Below are 18512 nucleotides of genomic sequence, written 5' to 3'. Positions count from 1 at the left end.
ATGTTTACACAAGAGGAAATTAAGCGACAAGCTGATGTTTACACAAGACAACATAAAGAACAGCAGGAAGTCATCAGTAAGCTTCAGGTTTGTAGACTATTCTAATAATATTTATGTGATTGTAAAACAACATGTAGTCATACCAGTGAAGATATATTATAATATTATATATAAACAGTTACTTTTTTCCCCTCTATGCATTCTCAGGAATCAGAAAAAGAAAGTCGTTTGCTTGTGGAAACACTAAGATCTAAACTGGTAACTGCACTGCCTCCCACTTTCTTTTAACTTAACTGACATCCTGTCATGTTTATGGTACTGTTTGTAGTAATCATTTTCTTCTCTTAAATAGGAAGATGCAAGGGAAAGCCTTGTGATGTCCGAGAAAAAAGTGAGACAACTGGAAGTCCAGGTTCAAGATGAACAACTAACCTTAGCTAACTGTAGAAAGGTATGCTGAGCTGCATATAACTTTTATTTTAATGAGATTTGGAGATAAGCATGAGAAGGAATACTACTTCAGCACTCCAATTGATTTTAATTACTAATAATAAAAATTAAAATCATTTTTTGAAAATTTGGAAATGAGACAAATTTTACTCCTTGGGAGACATTACTTGAGCCTTGTCCTGATAGCAGACCTGTTCACTTTAGTGGCTCAAATAATTTATTGTTGCTAATTGTAGCACTATCTACTGTCAAGGGAAGCCTCATGCTCGGTTATTTACTTCTATTGTTGAACAGAAATCAGAAATGCTGGAGTCTGAATTAAAAGGACTGAAGAAGGAACTTGAAAGTGAAAAGGTAGACATGGTATTTTGTGAATATATTCTCGTCTAAGGATTCTGATGGTACAGAGTTTTCCTTTTTTACTGATTCATATAAGAATTTTACAGAGTTTTCTTTGTAAGGATCCTTTGAAATGGTAAGAGGTTCATTTTAAAGAAATATTACCTCATGCATGCATATGTAAACAGTTGCATGCATTTAATAACACCTGTCTGTTCTCTCATTGAGTTGGTCTTGGTATCACTGAATAGCAGAACCAGCAGGTTATATCTTATTCAATGATTTGATTGTCCAATGGAACAGCATGCTCTGAGTGCTGTAAGATGTGCAGCATGTCTACTCATGATATAGTGAGCCATGGTCCATGTATTATGTGATTCTTGGATGGGATGTGTATTATGCATTTCTCTGGATTTTGTAATTGTTCACCAGGCATAAGAGCTATGCCAGTCCAGTATATTTTTCACATTATATGTGAATATAATTGGCAGTCAGACATCTGTTTCTTTCTTTGTTCTCTTGAACCATTAAAAGAGATCAAAAAATTCAAAAAGTTATGACAGAATAAACAAACAAATCCAGAAAAATAAGGAACGGTGCATTCTTGTTTTTTAGCATTGAAAATGGACCATACACAGATATCATAAAAAAAGAAACAGAATGGTAACTTTATAAAAATTGGGGGAATTAAAACATGAAAGATGCTTTCTTTTCCATGGTTTGCTGTTGAAATATTAGAAGAAAAGGTGAAATTGGACAACTAATGGAGATTGGAAATCGGAAGCTTAAAAAATACAGAAAGTAAATAGCAGCAAAATAAAGGAAATAGGAAAGAAAAATCTGTCTTTACTAATGGAGATTCCTTTCTAAATTCCTCCTTTATTCATATACTCTTACTTATACCTGCCATGACTTTGTCTGACACAGTTGGCTTTCTGAGGCATGCACCATTGCTTATAACTGCCCCATACAAATTTTCCATCTTCATGGAATGTCCTTTCGTGAATGGAACATAACTACATAGGTAGGATATCTACTTACCAATATTGTGTTGTCATATTCTTAAAATAGCATATGATTGCACTTTCGGCTGGATCCCAGTAGACTTATCCAATTTTATGATTCAAAGATATACAAACATGGGGAAATTGCCTCCCGCTGTTCTTGCTCCACCCATGGTCTCAAATGTGTCACCCTTCAAGTTTTGTTTATCAGCTTTACAATGTTCTTTCAGCTGCACCTTACAAATATAGATGTCTGTGTAACACAAAGATAAGAATCATAGCTGTAATCTTCAAGCTTCATCTTATTGATCTTTCTTTGCTGTGCATTCTTTAAAGGCTCCATGTGTTGTTAGGTCTTCCCATCCTTTCTGACCATACTGCATTTTCCAGCCACTCCTTACAGGAGCCTTCTTGAATCTTTATTTCATGTGCTGATACACTATCATATGGTTCTTCAGTTTTTATCAATTTGTTTTCCCACTCTTCTGCTCCCTGTGCACCACCCCCTGACATGCATACTTTTAGACTCTATCCTTAGGTTTTACCAGGCATCTACCTTAGTTTTTTCATCTCCACTACTCCCATCCTACATGCAACTCAAGGAAATCTGTTAATTCTAGTTCTGCTGATGGCCTAATTAACCATGTCCCCTAGTTGACCCTATTATGTTCAGGAGGCTATCAATGTCAATGTTTTAAATTTTGGTATTAGGGCGTGTACTGGTACCTAAATGGTATGTTATGATATGCCTCCATAGTGATACATGGTACACTCGGGGAGTTGGAATAGCACCTATACTATGTGTTGGTGTGGTGGCATACTGAGCCTTTACCAGTAATATACCAGGTTGGTACAGAACACCATGCATCACCCAGTATCTTTGACACTTAAAAACCTTGATCAAAGTAATTTACATTGTTTATGATTTTTAGATCTCATTGATGCTTGTTTGTATTCATCTTTATTCATCATCTATTGTGTCTGACTAGTGAACCACTGGAAACCAGTCTCATCTTCTGCACGCAAGTTCTGATCTAAGTTAAGATTATCCTCAAAAGTTGATGGTTTTAAATAGCTCGATCTTACTTCTTCGAACCAAAAAAAAAGAAGTTAGATTTTGCTCATGCTTGTGATCTATTTTCAATGTGAATTCCATATATATCAAGTTTTCCATTTCCCATTTCCTAAATTATGACCACAATATGATTTTTCTTCCTCGAAGCTGATTTCTTTTTGTTTCAGGTTAGTCAGCATTCATGATTTTTTAAAAAGAAAAAATCGATGGAAAGAATTGAAAACATGGAAACAGCCTCTCCCTACGTGGGGGTAAGGCAGCATACATTCAACCCTCTCCAGACCCAACAATATATGGAGCTTCATGCATGGGGCTGTCCTTTTGTATTCATGATTTATTTAATGAAGTATTTCATGCTTCTATTTCTTGTACTTCTAGATACCAATACAGGCTTGATATCTTATATCAAATGCCTGATACTTTGGTTGTATTGGTCATTTGCTGCTTTTCTTGTGTATATTGAGATGGATTCTTTTTTAGCCACATCATGATATAGTACAAATCGAGTAACCTTAAGGCCTAAATGCATTTCCCTTCTGTGTCTGAGAATTTTGTATGTTATTCTTAGCAGGTGGCCCGAGAAGAGGCATGGGCAAAGGTCTCAGCCCTTGAGCTTGAAATAGCTGCTGCGATTCGTGATCTTTCTATTGAGAAACAAAGGTTCCAAGGAGCGAGGGAAAGAATAATTCTGCGGTAATCATAGAAAACATTTTTGTTAAAAAAAAATGGATACAGATTTTGTTCTTCACAGTAGTAACATTTTGTTTCTAAATCTGCATCCATTTTTGCACATACAAGTAAAACAAAACAAGATGATAATTTACATAATATGCTTGCTTTTGAGACAGTAGTAATGCATGCTAAATTTGTTATAAAATTGAAGTGCACAATGAAGTTTAGCTATAGTTTTGACACATTCTCTTCCTATTATTTCTATTACAGAACAATGGGGGACATATAAACTGTGGTACAGCAGTAAATAGAAACTGTTCAAATTTGTCTTTCTTCATTCCGGATTTCTTATAATCATTAGCTCCTATATCCTTTTATTATCTAGGTGAAGCATGGCTTGAACTGATGATGATACTTACCATATTATATTATAGTTGCGTGGAAGCACGATCTTGGCTCTCTTTTGTTTATTTGAACTGTGAATCATGTGTTTCCAAAAATAAATGACAATGCAAGCTAATGCTTTCATGCGTGCTAAGAATTTTCATATGTGATGGATGCCAAAAGTCATGAAGTAGACCATTGTACCCCAGCTGCTCTAATGAGGTTCCAAGGTGCACTGTTATCCTTCTAACAGCAAATTTTAGTAGAATTTTGTTCCGCCCTACAATTGTTTTCTATATTTTGCACCCAGAAAAACTTCAGATGTGTAATTGTTATTGCATTTTTATTATATACCTTTTTTTTTGGCACTGATGACATACTAGCCAAAATACTTCTTAGTTCCTATTATCAAAATATTTTTCTGTATGGACTTAAAACACAATGGAGCCAATCTGTAGTACTACTTTTACTGTATGGTCCGCTGAACCATAATTGATATATCTAAAACCAGTCTAATAATACATGGAATTTGATGTATGTTGACGTCCTACTGATGCTGCCTAGTATTTTGCGTACAATGGCAATCACATTCTTTTGTGAAATCAGGTGCTAATATGAGCTATGATAGTTTGACCCATGGAATGCCGTACCGGTACGGGCCGGTACGTACCGGTCCGGTCCTAGACCGGTACCGGAACTACTAAAAAACCGGTATTTCTCGGTTTTTTAGCCGAACCGACTGGTACGCACCCGTACCGGCCGGTTCAGAGCCCGTACCGGCCGGTACCGGCCTCGTACCGGCCTCATACCGGTGCGAACCGGCCGGTTCGCACCGGTATGATTTTTTTTTTTTAAGAACCACAACGCCTCGCGCTGTGGTTTTTGAAACCACCGCGTACCGGCCGGTACGGTACCGGTACCGGCCGGTACGTACCGGACCATACCGGTCCGGCCGGCCACCGATACGCCGACCGGTACCGGTACGGCGGACCTTGGTTTGACCTATAACACTTATATAGCTTATACACACACACACATACAGACATGCATACTTCATTTGCTGCACGCACACACACACATATATATTAATTGCATCTCTACCTTGTTTGCTGCATGATCTGCCTACTGGCGGTGGCCGACCGGTACCGGTACGGCGGACCTTGGTTTGATCTATAACACTTATAAGGCTTATACACACACACACATACAGACATGCATACTTCATTTGCTGCACGCGCACACACACATATATATTAATTGCATCTCTACCTTGTTTGCTGCATGATCTGCCTACTGGCTGGTTGCAATTTTTAATCATTGATTCTGACATAAGTTAAAGAAAAACCATCTGTTGTTGAATGGACCTATGATACCATTTTGTTTGGTGAACTTTGATGTCTGCCTCACCATAGAATGGTTGTTTGGTCTTTTAGTAAACACTGTGCATGTTATTTCAATTTTTGGGTTGTTAGAAATGATTTGCTAGAAAATGATATTTTTCTTCTCTTTGGTATAGTTAATCTCAAATGAGTCATTCGAAGAGTGTCTCAGTTTTTCTTTTACATATGTAGAAATTTTACTGCTAATTACATTTGGCTTTTTTCTTGCATATAAGATTTACTTTAGTCCCTCTGCGACCCACTTATGGCTAACATAAAGGGTGACCCTATTGCTTAGGATATTTGGATTTTTTCTCTATATAATAAATTACATTGTCTCCTCTGTATATAACCTTCTTATGGCTGACATCCAGGGAAACCCAATTGCGTGCTTTCTATTCAACAACTGAGGAGATTACTGCATTGTTTGCGAAACAGCAGGAACAGCTGAAGGCAATGCAGAAGACTTTGGAGGATGAGGATAATTATGATAATGCATCAATAGGCATTGATCTGAATGAACCAGCACTGAGAAATGTAAATGTGGCATTTGTCAGTCAAAGAGAAGAAGCAGCTCAACCGAGCAACAAAACAAGAGAAGCTTCCGGTGCTTCTACTCCAAAGAATGCCCAAACCATGAATGACAGTTCTGATGATGATGCCAGCACTACAGAGAAGCATGATTGTGACCTGGGAAGCCAAGATGGCAATACCCAAGATTTAGAATGCACGAATGCAGATCGATTGGTTAAAGAATTTGGTCCAGACATGTATGGTGTTAGCCCAGCAGTGGTTCCTGATGGGGAGCCTACAGACACTGAGCGAGTTCTTGGAACAGAAAGCCAAGCTGGTGATGCTTGCTTGGATGAACGAAACACTGCCTTGCAAGAATGCGGCAATCTGGGAGGAGACACGATGCAGCTTGATGATGAAGCCCAGGTCCAGGAAAACACGCAACCTACTGGGAAACTTGAAGGCCTAATTGGTGGTTGCTCCAAGTCAAGACTGGAGGATGCAGAGACTGGTACAATCAGGACTGCTGATCTTTTGGCCTCTGAAGTTGCTGGGAGCTGGGCAGTGAGCACAGCTCCTTCTGTCAATGGAGAGAATGAATCGCCATGGAGCATGGGTGATCCTGGAGCTGGTGGCGAAGACGCTGGAACTGCTGCTGCTACCGCTGCACTGTTGGCTGGCTCTGATGGCCAGGCAGCAAGGAGCCAGAGGAATGGTGTTGATGCAATCCCCAAGCTGAGAAAGGAACATCAGGTGCTGAATGCGATGATTGAAATAATTGCCCCTGATTTTAGGAAACAGTTCCAGGGTGGCAGAGGGGGAGAGAAGAATGAGTCCATGTCTGATGCAGAAACTGAGGGTAGCAACAATGGTGATGCATCTAATAGTAATACGGAAGATGCCTCCGAGGATGGTGCTGCAGATGATGACAATGAAGTGATGATTGAAGATTCTGTTGGGTGAATATGAAAATGGAGATGAGACAATGGGCAAGGTAATCATGGTTCAGGTAGGTTTTTTTTTTTTAATTGTAGATATGTGAATAAATTTTTGCCATATATGTAGTTGTCAGAAGGCAAGACTTTTTTTTTTGCAATGAAGTGAAATTTCTCATGCTTTCAGTGGTGTGTTTTGGCTCGACATAAGATGTTCCTAACCATTCAAAGTGAAAAATGGTGATGTATGAGCTGCAATTTTCAAGTATTCAAGCAATTTCAGATCTTGATAGTCAGGTTTGCTGGCTGATCAGATATGTAACAGCTCTAACCTAGGTTCATTTCTTTGGGCCCAAGCAGAATATATCTCGGTTGTTTAAGAATATATTGCCCCGGATTTGAGCTTTTGTTTGCTGTGAAATTATCATCAAATTTCTTCTCCTTGCTGCTTGTGATTCATGAAACTAATTCAAGCAGAAGGAATATTTGATCAATCGCAGGTTGCATGAACTGGTGGAATGTACTATTTTACAAACTTTTTTGCAATATGTATGTTATGTTTGTGTGTTTTACGTATGTAAGAGGTGCTCGTGATATAGTGCGAAGCAATCAAAACTTCAATAAACCAGTCCTAGGAACTCGGTATTTGGCTGTGCTCCGTATGTATATATGTAGGTACGAACATACATACATACATATGTAGGTATGTATATATGTATGTATGTATGTATGTAAAAGGGTGTTCTTCGAATGGTGCGAAGTCGGGCACTAGGATAATCTGCAATGAAAGTTGTGAAGCCATAAGTTTTTTTAAAAATGATCAAACATCAATAAAACATTGTTTGCCATGGGAGGGCAAGTGCTTTAAGAACAATGAATTTGGTTGTCTTTCCATGGACGCTCAGCTGTTGGGTTCGGTAACAAGGGTAGCCTACCTGCTTGCCTGATGGAAGTTGAAAATGATTTTCTTTTGGAGATCATGGCTTAACTAGGTCTCTAAATTCCAAACAAATCAGTACTATTACCTTATGCTACCATTCTGATGTAACAGTATGATGGAGTTGTAATTTTTTCCCAATTATCAAGTCAGGACTATCAAGTATATTCGAAAAATTTCCATGCAAGTAAACATGATTTCTGCTCATCTTTTACCCTTCTCATAATTTTTGGTATGTTTTTGGGTATATATATATAGCTCTATTTAGCAACATTCGAGTGGGTCTCCACTTAAATTTAGTTAGGTCTAGATTGGACAATAGGGGTCTCATATTGATGGTCCGAGTTGTCGAATGTAATCTATTGTCTTTAAACAGCTTACATATCGAAAATCATATGATTTGGAGACTTCTTGCCTATGGATAATTAAACTTTATGAGCCACCAAATCAAAAATATTATAATATGGAATATAAATACATGGTACTTCAATTATTTCCTCTCTTCGAAATTCTTTAAGAGCTATACAAAATTGCATAACATTGCAATGGAATAGATTGGATAGTTGTGTATCCATGGTTATACTTTTTTGATAGATGCAAATTAGAAATATTTATCATATACTAAAATTTGTAGTCATGTTAAGAAAGTTTGAAATATGAAAATGGATTCAGATTGGATGGTATCCGACCATTTTTCACCCTTCAGTATTACTGAACCTTTTTCTTTTATCAGTAGATGCTGGCCTCTTGCTAGTTTACATGGACTCCAGAGTAAATTTTATTGTTGCCATGCTTCCATCTAGGGGTTCTGATTCAACAAGCTTGAATAAGCTGAGATATATCCAAAGGTCGATTATAATTCAACTCCCAAGATCCAAAACTTGACTCTGGATTTTGATCTGATCAGCCAATTCGATCCACTCACAAGGGGCACCAAAATTTTGGTGTGACCGATACTTATAGTTGCTAGAATTTGAACCTAATTCCCTAATTATGAATATAATACAAGTAAAATCTGAAAATCAGTATTCATTAATTATTTTATACCGTATTGTTCTAAACCAGACGGTATGGGACATACCGTATCGATTCGGTACTGATAATCAATATAAATAGTGTACCAATACTCGATACGTCAAAAAAAATTCGTAATGTACCATATTAATACTGTGCTAGTATGGTACCGATATGGAGTTCAACAAACCTTGATCGATTTACATGCTTGTTAAAGCTATTTAAGCTATTTATATAATAAAACTTCGATTTGAGCATCACACTTAGATGCATACAACATAACTGCAGTTATTTGCACATATTACACTCAAATAACAACAAAACAATTATTAGTTGGTGCCCCACAATCCGATCTAATCATTAAACTTTATCAGATTATAATTGGACTCTCGACTAATATCTAGTATTAACCTTGAATAAAGAATTATATCATCCAATTCTAATTTAATCATAATTATGATTCAGTTCAGATCGAGACACCCTTATTTCTGCCACCTATTGTTGTATCAAAGGCAAGCCAAACTAGTTGACAGAAAACCACCTAACCTTAAAATTATTTTGGCAGTTACAAAAAGAATAACAGATGTTAGTAGACAGAGAATTCAAACAATTTTTTGATAAAAAAATCAACTTTCATAAGATAGTATGAGAAAACATTTGGCAGTGATTTTAGTTTTAAAATAGGAAACAACCAACACGGATATCCCAGTTTTACCAGAAAATTTATAGTCATAAGATCAACATTACTGAGAAATTTAGACACCACTATAGTCTGCTTTCCAAGATCAACAAGAGTATTCAATGCGCTATATTAAATAAAATTGCATAATTTCTCTCTCCTCTCTCTCTCTCTATCACTCTCTCAAAGCTTCATAAAAAAGATCATATACCTCAATTGACAGTTAGGCTGATGAATTTCCTCTGTAGTGCTAGGAAGTATGAAGCACTTCCATACTACAATTTATCAGCGATTGATGAAGGGTCAGGGAAGATCCTTGATAAGAAAGCAATGTCCAAAATTCTCACACCACTCATAAGATAACATTTTAATGGTGAGGAGTATTGCCGGCCAGTTCAAGTCTAATCAGTTTCATTTGTGATTACAAGTCATACAAGTCTAATCAGTTTCATTTGTGATTACAAGTCATACAGCACTATTATCCAGTCATCAATTCACCAAACAACAGTTAAAAAAGTTGTCAAAATGCCAAGCATAATAAAGCATATGCTAATATCGACCCACCAGTATAAAGTCATCATCATCGAGGACTTGTACATCCTTATCTCCAACAAAATTCTCCCTTCCAATGGCCTCCACTATACCGACAAATTCGACCCTTCTTTCAAGGGGAAGAGGAACATATGGCAACCTGAAAACGGGTCTTATTACTCCCAGTTGAGCCAGAGCAGTGTTAAGGCCTATAGGATTTGGCTCACAAAACAACCAATCAATCAAAGGCATCAGCTTTGAGTTCAGAGAAGGATTTTTTCCTCGAAACATAAGATCATGCATCAGACCTGGAACAAGGTTGCTAACAACAGATATCACTCCATTCGCCCCATAAGTCCACCTAGAATCATGACATTCATTGTCGTTACCACTCCATATTACTATCCCCTTGTGCGTATACTCCTTAACTCGGTTATTTCCGACACATTCCTTGACACCTGCCATGTTAGGATTCTGTGAAACCATATGTATAACGGACGGAGGAATATCTTGTCCAGTTCTTGACGGCACATTGTAGATGATGGTTGGGCCCATGGAGAGAACAACCTCAAAATGTGAGACTAGTCCTTGGGTGGACGTCTTCCCATAATAAGGATTGATATGAAGGGCTGCATGCATGCCTACAGCAAAGCCCTGTTCGGATGCATGGATTGCCTCTCTTGTTGAGTTACTTCCAGTGTTCCCTATCACTTTAATTGACGTACCAAAGCAATTGACAGTATGCCCGATGAGCATGATGTGTTCATCCCAGCTCATGAGATGGCCCTCTCCTGTTGTACCTCCCACAATGACACCCCCAACACCATTGACAATCTGCATGTGCATCAGGGAATCATAAGCTTCAAGGTCAAATCTTCCATCAGGCAAATATGGGGTCTTGATGGCTGTGATTAATCTGAGGCTCTTAATGTCATCCACCGATGTCCTGAAGCAGCAAATACCAAGAGAATTATTAGGAGCAGAAGAATATGCATTTGGCCATTAAAGCCCTTGAATATTATGGCAACTCAAGGCAAACATTAATCCCTTGAACTACGAGGGAAAATGAGGGAAAATGAAATAAGCGAATGTCAAGCTCCAAGACAGTATCTTCCAACAGACCTATAGGAAAACGAATAAATTGGTACATATCATGATCTCACAAAACTATTCTTCCTTAATCAGCTACAAAGGTATCTGATGATAAAGAGGATGTTAACCAGGTCTACCTGAGTCACCATAATTGATTGTGCTGCTTATGTTATGATCAGTAGAACTGTCAGATTGGGATCAATGATTATGCAGTTCTCTTTCACATAGAAGCATGATTATGAAACTATCTTGAGAAGGAAAACTCTTAAACATGAAACAAGAAGGGCAAGTTTATCCTTTTTGTCAAGGCAGGCAGGCATGCATGTGTGTGAGAGAGAGATTCCTATTGGTAGCATCGGAGCCTAAACCATATCAATGCAGAGTACACAACTGGCAATCAGAATTGAGAACCCTTTAATAATGATCCACAAAATATTTAAAAATATAAAATAACAAACCAAATGCTCTAAAGGTTTCCTACCACCATATCAAGAGAAAGCCAAATGGATCACAATTGTAGATCAATCGATCTGTAATGGCAAAATGCTTGGTAGTTCACATAAATTTAAAATCCAAAACAGTGATCAAGAACTGCACATCTTGGAAAAGATGAGGACCCAGATTCAGTGAACTTGTACATTTCCAGAGCATAAAAATATTATTCCATTCCAATGAAAACTTTTCATTTTGTCTCAAGTTAATTCAAAGCAAGAACTTTTGGTTCTTAGATATTTTAAGTTGAAAATCATGATTGATGGTTTGGATTCCAAATATACATGACCTTCAGGCAATTTAGACATATAAGATTTGGCACAAAGCCTACTTACTGAACAGTAGCTTGACCCCACTAGTTAATTGTAGCTCAAATTGTACAAGAGAAGATCCATAAAATTACATGGTACAAGCAATATGGCAACAGATCGTTGACTCATAAAGCATTAACCTCTCTTAAATTTTATATTTGCTCAAATTAAAAGAAACTGTAAAAGTGGACAATTTGGTGGATTGTGCCCTTAGAAATATTGCAGGAAGGAGAATTTTTAACAGATAATGAAGAGAAAGAAATAGGAATAGGAAAAATATCAGAATCATAGTAATGATGTGTCCACATGTATAAGATAGTGTTAGTCCCTTGGAAGGAAATATATGGGCAACTGAAACAAAATAAGGGTGAAATGGATCTCACAGATAGTTAAGTTGATCCATGCAAACAATAGGTGGAAAGAATATATTATTGACAGCCACGATTTAGAAAAGGTGATTTACAGAATTGAAGCAGCAATAAAATCGTCGTCTAGAAAATATAAAGCTGGAAGACATGGAAGGAAAGGTGAAGACAACCTCAAATGTATGATATGGAAAGGTAGGACCTACCCGAACAGCAGGAATAAGTCGCATGAGTGGAAGTAATAGAAAGGTGGCTTGTGAATTACTCTGACTATTCAACATGGCTTGTATTGTCAAGTGGGCATAAATGCCGTAAAGGTGACTTGTCAGCCTCAATCATAGAGAAGGTAGAACATTTTATAAAGCAAATGGAAGTCAGGCATGCATGTCATGTTTGAAATTTATTCTTTGTATAAATTATAAGTTTTGAAAATGATATAGTGGAATTTGCCTTCCTAGAACCTTCAACTACAGTCTTTGATTGCAGTTGAATAGCACAATCACAAACCTTTAGCAGTTTAGTGGACAGACTGGCAGAATATAGTTAAATAATAAATACATAAGAAGACTAATCATTAACTCCATATCCTGGACAGATGGGTATATATATATATATATATATATATATATATATATATATATATATATATATATATATATATATATATATATATATATATATATATATATATATATATATATATATATATATATATATTTTTATAATAATAAATATATAAGAAGACTAATCATGAACTCCATATCTCCATGCATAAGCAAAACCCTAACATCTTCAGCTAACCTGTTTTTATCTTCAAGGCTCCGCATAGGAAGATAATTTGAAACAACAGCTGCTTCTGGAGACCTCCATCTTCCTGTCCTGCATGTGTACATATATGGAAAACAAAATATTAGTTGAGACTTGAGAATATGCACAACCAGTCATCCATGCAAATGAACTAGAGCTGCACAAACTGTCTTGTAACAATAAATAGCCTTAAGAGCTTCTGCAGTCTCATGTAACCACTGCAAGTATTATGTCCATCAATGCAAACACTGCAGAATTTATTTTGGCTTCTGTAAACAGAACACAAACAGACAAAAGCTTTTATTTCTTCATGAAGAGCATGGTGAATCGCATGTAAAAGCCAAATTCTCCACCAGTCCATTATTATCATGTTTCCGTATTGGACTGGACAAGCAACAGGAACTTTCCTTCAGGTTTGCTATTAATGTAAAACAAGAAAAGAAAAAAAGGGCAGCAGTAAAAACAGATATGGAATAGGGGGAAGAAAGAGCAGCAAAACAGTTCTCAAACCCAAATATGTGTTTTTTCTTTTAAATTTTTTAAACCATGGTTAGCTTTCAAAATGAATATGAGGTTTGCAATTTACTTGTAAAATAGAACTTTATATTCAATATTTTTCCCCTTCTTGACCATAATTTTCCTTTTTGTTTGTTCATTCTGTGTCTGCTAATTGAAGATTTATCAACTGACATGCCCACATGGTTGCATTTCATTTAGCTATGTAACATAAATTTTTCATATTACTAGATTGGTTGTAGTTCTGGAACAAGAGTCACAACTTCATCTAACACCATTTACATCATGCCACAGCAATAACTACAATGACAACTTCAAAACCTGATTTTTGTAATAAGGACCCCAGCAAATTGCACTGAGTTCTTGGTGCTGAAGTTAATCAACAGATAGTTGATGTCTTCACCTAGTCAAGTATGCTTGAAGCTTGTTATCAATTTTAGCAATGTAAACATCCAAAACAATCAAGAACCCCATTTACTTACATACAAATTTGGCAATAACAAAAATAATTTCCCCTCGTTCACTCTTTATATAACAAAACTGTGGATACACTCCAACACCTCCCTATCCACTTCGTCTTGTATGATGCTCACCACAATTAAAGTGTATCCTTTCTTTTGCTCCCTCCCATCTCATTTTCTAGAAGCTGAATGAATCGTGAATCTTGGTCATATAATCAATTGGAAGCTTAATCTTTTTCACTTAATCTAGTTTTGTACAGGAGACTTACAAACTCACGACTGTGACTAGTTATCAGCATTTCTTAGTTGCAACCTTATCTTTTGCACAACCGGGAAAAAAAAACAAAAGACAAACAAGCTCCAAGAATCCATTCTCTTCCCTAATATACGAGCACATTTTGGTCATATAAGAAATATGTTCAATCTCTAAGAGCACATTTTGATCATCCATTCTCTTATCCCTATTATTCATGGATAAGATAAATCACTTAATTATCAGAATTTCTCATCCCTATTCTTAAGGATGAGCCTTCAGCAGCCTTTGGGGATCATTGGAGTTTTTTCCCACGCAGGGCTGTTGCCCTCAACAGCTCCCTTTCATGGGGAGAAGCTATTCTAAGATAGGTCAGTTAGGCAACCAAATAGGCCCTTTATGAGAAAGTAGAGACCATGGGTCTTGTACTTTCATATATTCGTTTTGATGAGCAACTAATTGGTGCATGCACAACACAACTTCTGCAAGCTTATGTTTATCCCGAAAAAAACTGCCTTAGCTTGAGGATCAAATTATACCATTAACATTGCCATTTAAAGTTGCCTATTGCAACATAGCTGTCATTTTGCTCCTGACATACATACGTGTCTTATCTAATTTTCACAAATTTATCATTTAACCTCTTCTTTTTCATATAAAGAATATTTCAAAGCTTATCAACTATACATTGGTGCTGATGTATTGTAAGAATTATGTCCTTCACTCTGCCCTAAAGGTCCTATAATGAAAGGATTAAAGTATCTCATCCATGCCAGGTCGACAGTGGCATGGTATGTGCCATGTTTGCACCATGCCATGCCAGTCCCTGGCAGCATTGCCAGCCACTGATACAAGTGTCATACAACAGTCTTCCAAACATGAGCACGCAGCCATGTTGTATGCTGACAAGGCACTAGCAAGATACATGCCAGTCCACTAGCATGGATGACACTTTAATTCATGCCTCGATTAATGTAATAACACCTATAAAGCTTTCACTACCAGCCTCCAATAATGCTGATATCAGTTCAATCCATTGGAAGCCTCTAAACAAAGCCATCTATAGCAACACTTCAGTTTTGGAGTAGTTATACACAAATCAATACTAGGTTCAACATCCTATTCTACGTTGGTTTAGTTCCAAATTTGAATAGAAGTTATAAATACATGTGACCTGTCTCGAATAGTCTCAGATAACTAGGCAGACCCAACTATTTGGGCATCCAATTGCAAGCTAGCATGGAATAACAAAATGTAGGGCATATTTCGCTGTCCATAAGTGAATGAGTGGGAACTTACTTCATTGAAGAGCTAACCGAAGTTAATTATTGTATGTACAAACCCAAATTCTCTCACAATGGGAACTCACTTCGGGCCACTTTGAGACAACCAAATGCCTGAAGCGACTTCTCGCATACCTGAAGCGACTTCATGTGCCCACTTAACGGCAACCAAACATGCGATTAGTGATTTTTCTTTCATTACTGGTGAATCTGAATCGTACATGAACTGTTGAGCCATTCCAAACATGCCTAATCCTATGAAAACTATAAAATGAAATTTTCACTAAATTTGCTAAGGACAAATTCATTGTACATTCTCAAAGTCTTCAAGCTTTTATTTCTATCTTGGTTTGAGGTATATATACATACACATACATTTGTACATAAGTACCATGATATATATATTATATATGGAGAGAGAGAGAGAGGGATCATCAATCTCATAATTGCACAGAAATTCGTCTTAGTTGTTAGCACATGTGGCAGGGAAACCTCAAAGCATGGAAGATGGTTGTGCTATTCACTGTACACACAGTAGTAGTTTTCTCTTGTTCTTACTTTATTTCAACTATCACCGTCCCACATTCTCTTGTTGAAGAGGTGATGCAACTCATTTGGTGTTTTTCACCTGGGAGCCCCCATCTCCGAGTTTCCTTAATGTCAATTTCGATGGATGCGTCCTAGAGGAAGGTAGGAGGGGTGGCGTGGGCTTTATCATTAGGGGCCTGGACTCCAGGGTGATTGTTGCCGGGGGCTGCCACTTGTTTGATACCTCGATGCTTGAGGCAGAGCTGCGAGCGGCCTGAAAGGGTTTGTGCTACGTTCGGCGTGCCTGGCATGGGGGAGAGATTTTGCTGGAGGGCGACTCTGCGACAATCATTGGATAGATCCAGCAGGTGTTCGGGGGAGTCGGAGATTACCATCCGCTGCTAAGAGATATTCAAGCCAAGATTTCTGATGGGTTGGTGCTTCATGCGAAGCACGTGTTTAGAGAGGCTAACGGGGCCGCAGATTGGGTGGCCTCTTTTTTGCCAACCATTCGGAGGACCACCTCTGGGTGGGGGAGGCGGAGTTGCCCCGTGCACTCCGTGATGTACAGTTTTTTGATTTTTTTGGCTGTATCCGTACATATTATGTATGATACTCCCGTTTTCAGCCAAAAAAAGAAGAAGGTGATGCAACTTCCTTACCTTTTCTCTTCCATTGATGGTTGCTCATGGCCTCTAGATTAACTCGTTTTCCGATGGAGCTGAAAGTATATCACTTGTAAATAAAATAAAGTTTCTCACTCCAAGACCAAACCCATTCACTTATGCAATTTCCCATTTTCACCAAGACAGAACTTTGCTCTTCAAAACCATCATATTATCCACAACATCCCCATCGATCACTGATCTACCATCACTCCCTACAACATCAAACGAAAAACAGAGGGGGGAAGAAAAACTTCTAACCTTGCAGAGCACCTTCATACAGCAACCATCACATGCTACCGCCAGCAAAGATTTTTCTTTTGCCCCTCATTATCTTCCTTTTTTAAAAAAAGAAAGGGGGCACTCCTCAAATAATCCGGGTCATCTAAATCTTAAAAGGATTAAAAATGTAATTTTTCTGCCGCAAAGTGGAACCGTAAATCTTCAAAAAATAAAAAAGAACATAAAAGAGAATTTTTTTACCATAAAGTGGAACCACACCGTGCCATGATTCATTGATTCAGTTCAGGACCTTTCAGTTCAATGGCATGAAAACATTGCGATCAAAACCAAAAACTAACCTTATATTGGTCCCGGCGGCCGGACGGCGAAAATTCAGGCCAAAGCTCAGCGCCGCGTTCCTGGAACCCAGCCCTTGGTTTATCAACAGCGACGACGCCATCCCCTCCCTCTCTCTTTCCCTTCTCGTCAAGTCGAAGACCGGAGCAAAAACCAAAAAAAAAAAAAAATCAAAAAGCTATCGACTTTCTAACAGCCAAGTGATCAAACAGCTAGGCGACGCGAACGGAGCAGGGGAGGTGGCTTTTGGCTGTCTAGGGTTTTATTGGCTTTTGCAGCGTGTGGGAAGCCGCAGAGAACTCGGGTTGGAACGGCGTTTTGACGTATTAGAAGTAGGGCCCCGCCCATGGGTTGCGCGACAAACCGCATGTGCTCTGGTGGTGGATTCTTTCACGTTGCAATATGTGGCTGATGGTGGATTAGGAGATACCTGATGAGATCCGGTACATGTATCGCACCCGTCTTCACCGCACTCTGAAAGTCGTGCAATACGAAGATGCATCAGACCTCGTACATAGTGGTGCGAACCATTTCTTATAATTTGACTAGAAAAGTAATAAATTTGCACTACTATTCCAGCATTAGATATATACGTTCTAGTGTTATGCATATGCCGTACGTGCATGCGAGGAAGAAACATGCATGGTTGTCATCACGTCGACCAAAGAGGTGATGGTTGGAATCCAACTAATGAATTCACTTAAAACTTTTTTTGTCTCCCTCCTCCAAGCAAGAAATAGTGCTTTCTTTTTCAATTAAACTAGCTGATGGCAACGTCTCAGCGTGGATGCAGGCCTCCAAGACCATGGACAAATGGTAGAGATGTAGTATGCATTATAAAATAGTGATTTTTTTAGCTCATTGCCAATAATATAATAATACATGCAGAAGTGAGACATTTGATGTCACCATCCAATCAAGAATTTCTTAGTTCAATATTAGATCTGCAGATGTTATCTTAAGTTAGCTCACGTGTATTCTCTAGAAGGTATATATATAGGTATGGATTGCACTACTGCTTCATGGAATATAGTTTAGCAAACGGCTCATTAACTTATCCTATCTTTAAATATAAAATAAAAAAGAAGACTTTAGAACTAGACTTTATGCTTAAAAATTTCTAAAAGGTGGTGATGGGTGAGTTCATGAAGGCTTTATGCATGGTGGAGGAATAGGACCAAGGGATCTTTGCTTCAAAGCAGCAACCCCTTGGTAATCCAAACTTTGCTGCATTGTGCCAGTAAATAG

At 37.9% G+C, this 18512-nt stretch overlaps 2 protein-coding genes and 1 long non-coding RNA gene across 4 annotated transcripts; 2 read left to right on the top strand and 1 right to left on the bottom strand.

Moving 5' to 3' along the window:
• Positions 1 to 6937, top strand: LOC103699773 (uncharacterized). Its single transcript, XM_089929943.1, has 6 exons — positions 1 to 87; positions 208 to 258; positions 353 to 451; positions 745 to 804; positions 3440 to 3561; positions 5678 to 6937. The coding sequence occupies exons 1-6, from the start codon at positions 1 to 3 to the stop codon at positions 6777 to 6779; spliced, it is 1521 nt and encodes a 506-aa protein (XP_089786069.1). The 3' UTR covers positions 6780 to 6937.
• Positions 6938 to 9775: 2838 nt separating this feature from the next.
• Positions 9776 to 17619, bottom strand: LOC103699765 (4-hydroxy-tetrahydrodipicolinate synthase, chloroplastic-like). 2 transcript variants are annotated; one of them, XR_015976399.2, is made up of 4 exons: positions 17267 to 17619; positions 12974 to 13051; positions 9855 to 10858; positions 9776 to 9817 (listed from the first exon to the last, which is right to left on the bottom strand). XR_015976399.2 is itself a non-coding variant. In XM_008781771.5 (3 exons), exons 1-3 carry the CDS (start codon positions 17365 to 17367, stop codon positions 9931 to 9933), a joined length of 1107 nt encoding a protein of 368 aa, XP_008779993.1. In that variant the 5' UTR covers positions 17368 to 17619; the 3' UTR covers positions 9776 to 9930. The 2 variants fall into 2 exon arrangements, 1 of the variants encoding a protein (XP_008779993.1); XM_008781771.5 differs by having other exon boundaries at positions 9776 to 10858.
• LOC149768109 (uncharacterized) lies at positions 16028 to 17441 on the top strand. The gene is made up of 2 exons (XR_016399903.1): positions 16028 to 16092; positions 16665 to 17441. It is a non-coding gene; the product is annotated as an uncharacterized LOC149768109 (long non-coding RNA).
• Positions 17620 to 18512: the final 893 nt, after the last annotated feature.

This window comes from Phoenix dactylifera, chromosome 3 (assembly GCF_051530095.1).
Source record: "Phoenix dactylifera cultivar Ajwa chromosome 3, Ajwa_hap1_PhDact_Kaust_v1.1, whole genome shotgun sequence".
Lineage (NCBI taxonomy): Eukaryota > Viridiplantae > Streptophyta > Magnoliopsida > Arecales > Arecaceae > Phoenix > Phoenix dactylifera.
The sequence above is the reverse complement of the archived record's forward strand: the minus strand, read 5'-3'. Positions and strand labels throughout refer to the sequence as shown.

Bases quoted from the DNA above. Each gene is read 5' to 3' on its own strand.
- LOC103699773 (XM_089929943.1), top strand. From the start codon at position 1: ATGTTTACACAAGAGGAAATTAAGCGACAAGCTGATGTTTACACAAGA. The intron at 88-207 runs GTTTGTAGACTA...ATGCATTCTCAG, and splicing joins AAGTCATCAGTAAGCTTCAG to GAATCAGAAAAAGAAAGTCG. The intron at 3,562-5,677 runs GTAATCATAGAA...GCTGACATCCAG, and splicing joins AGGGAAAGAATAATTCTGCG to GGAAACCCAATTGCGTGCTT.
- LOC103699765 (XM_008781771.5), bottom strand. From the start codon at position 17,367: ATGGCGTCGTCGCTGTTGATAAACCAAGGGCTGGGTTCCAGGAACGCG. The intron at 13,052-17,266 runs GTTAGTTTTTGG...GTACACATGCAG, and splicing joins GCCGCCGGGACCAATATAAG to GACAGGAAGATGGAGGTCTC. The intron at 10,859-12,973 runs GTTAGCTGAAGA...TTGCTGCTTCAG, and splicing joins AGCCTTGAAGATAAAAACAG to GACATCGGTGGATGACATTA.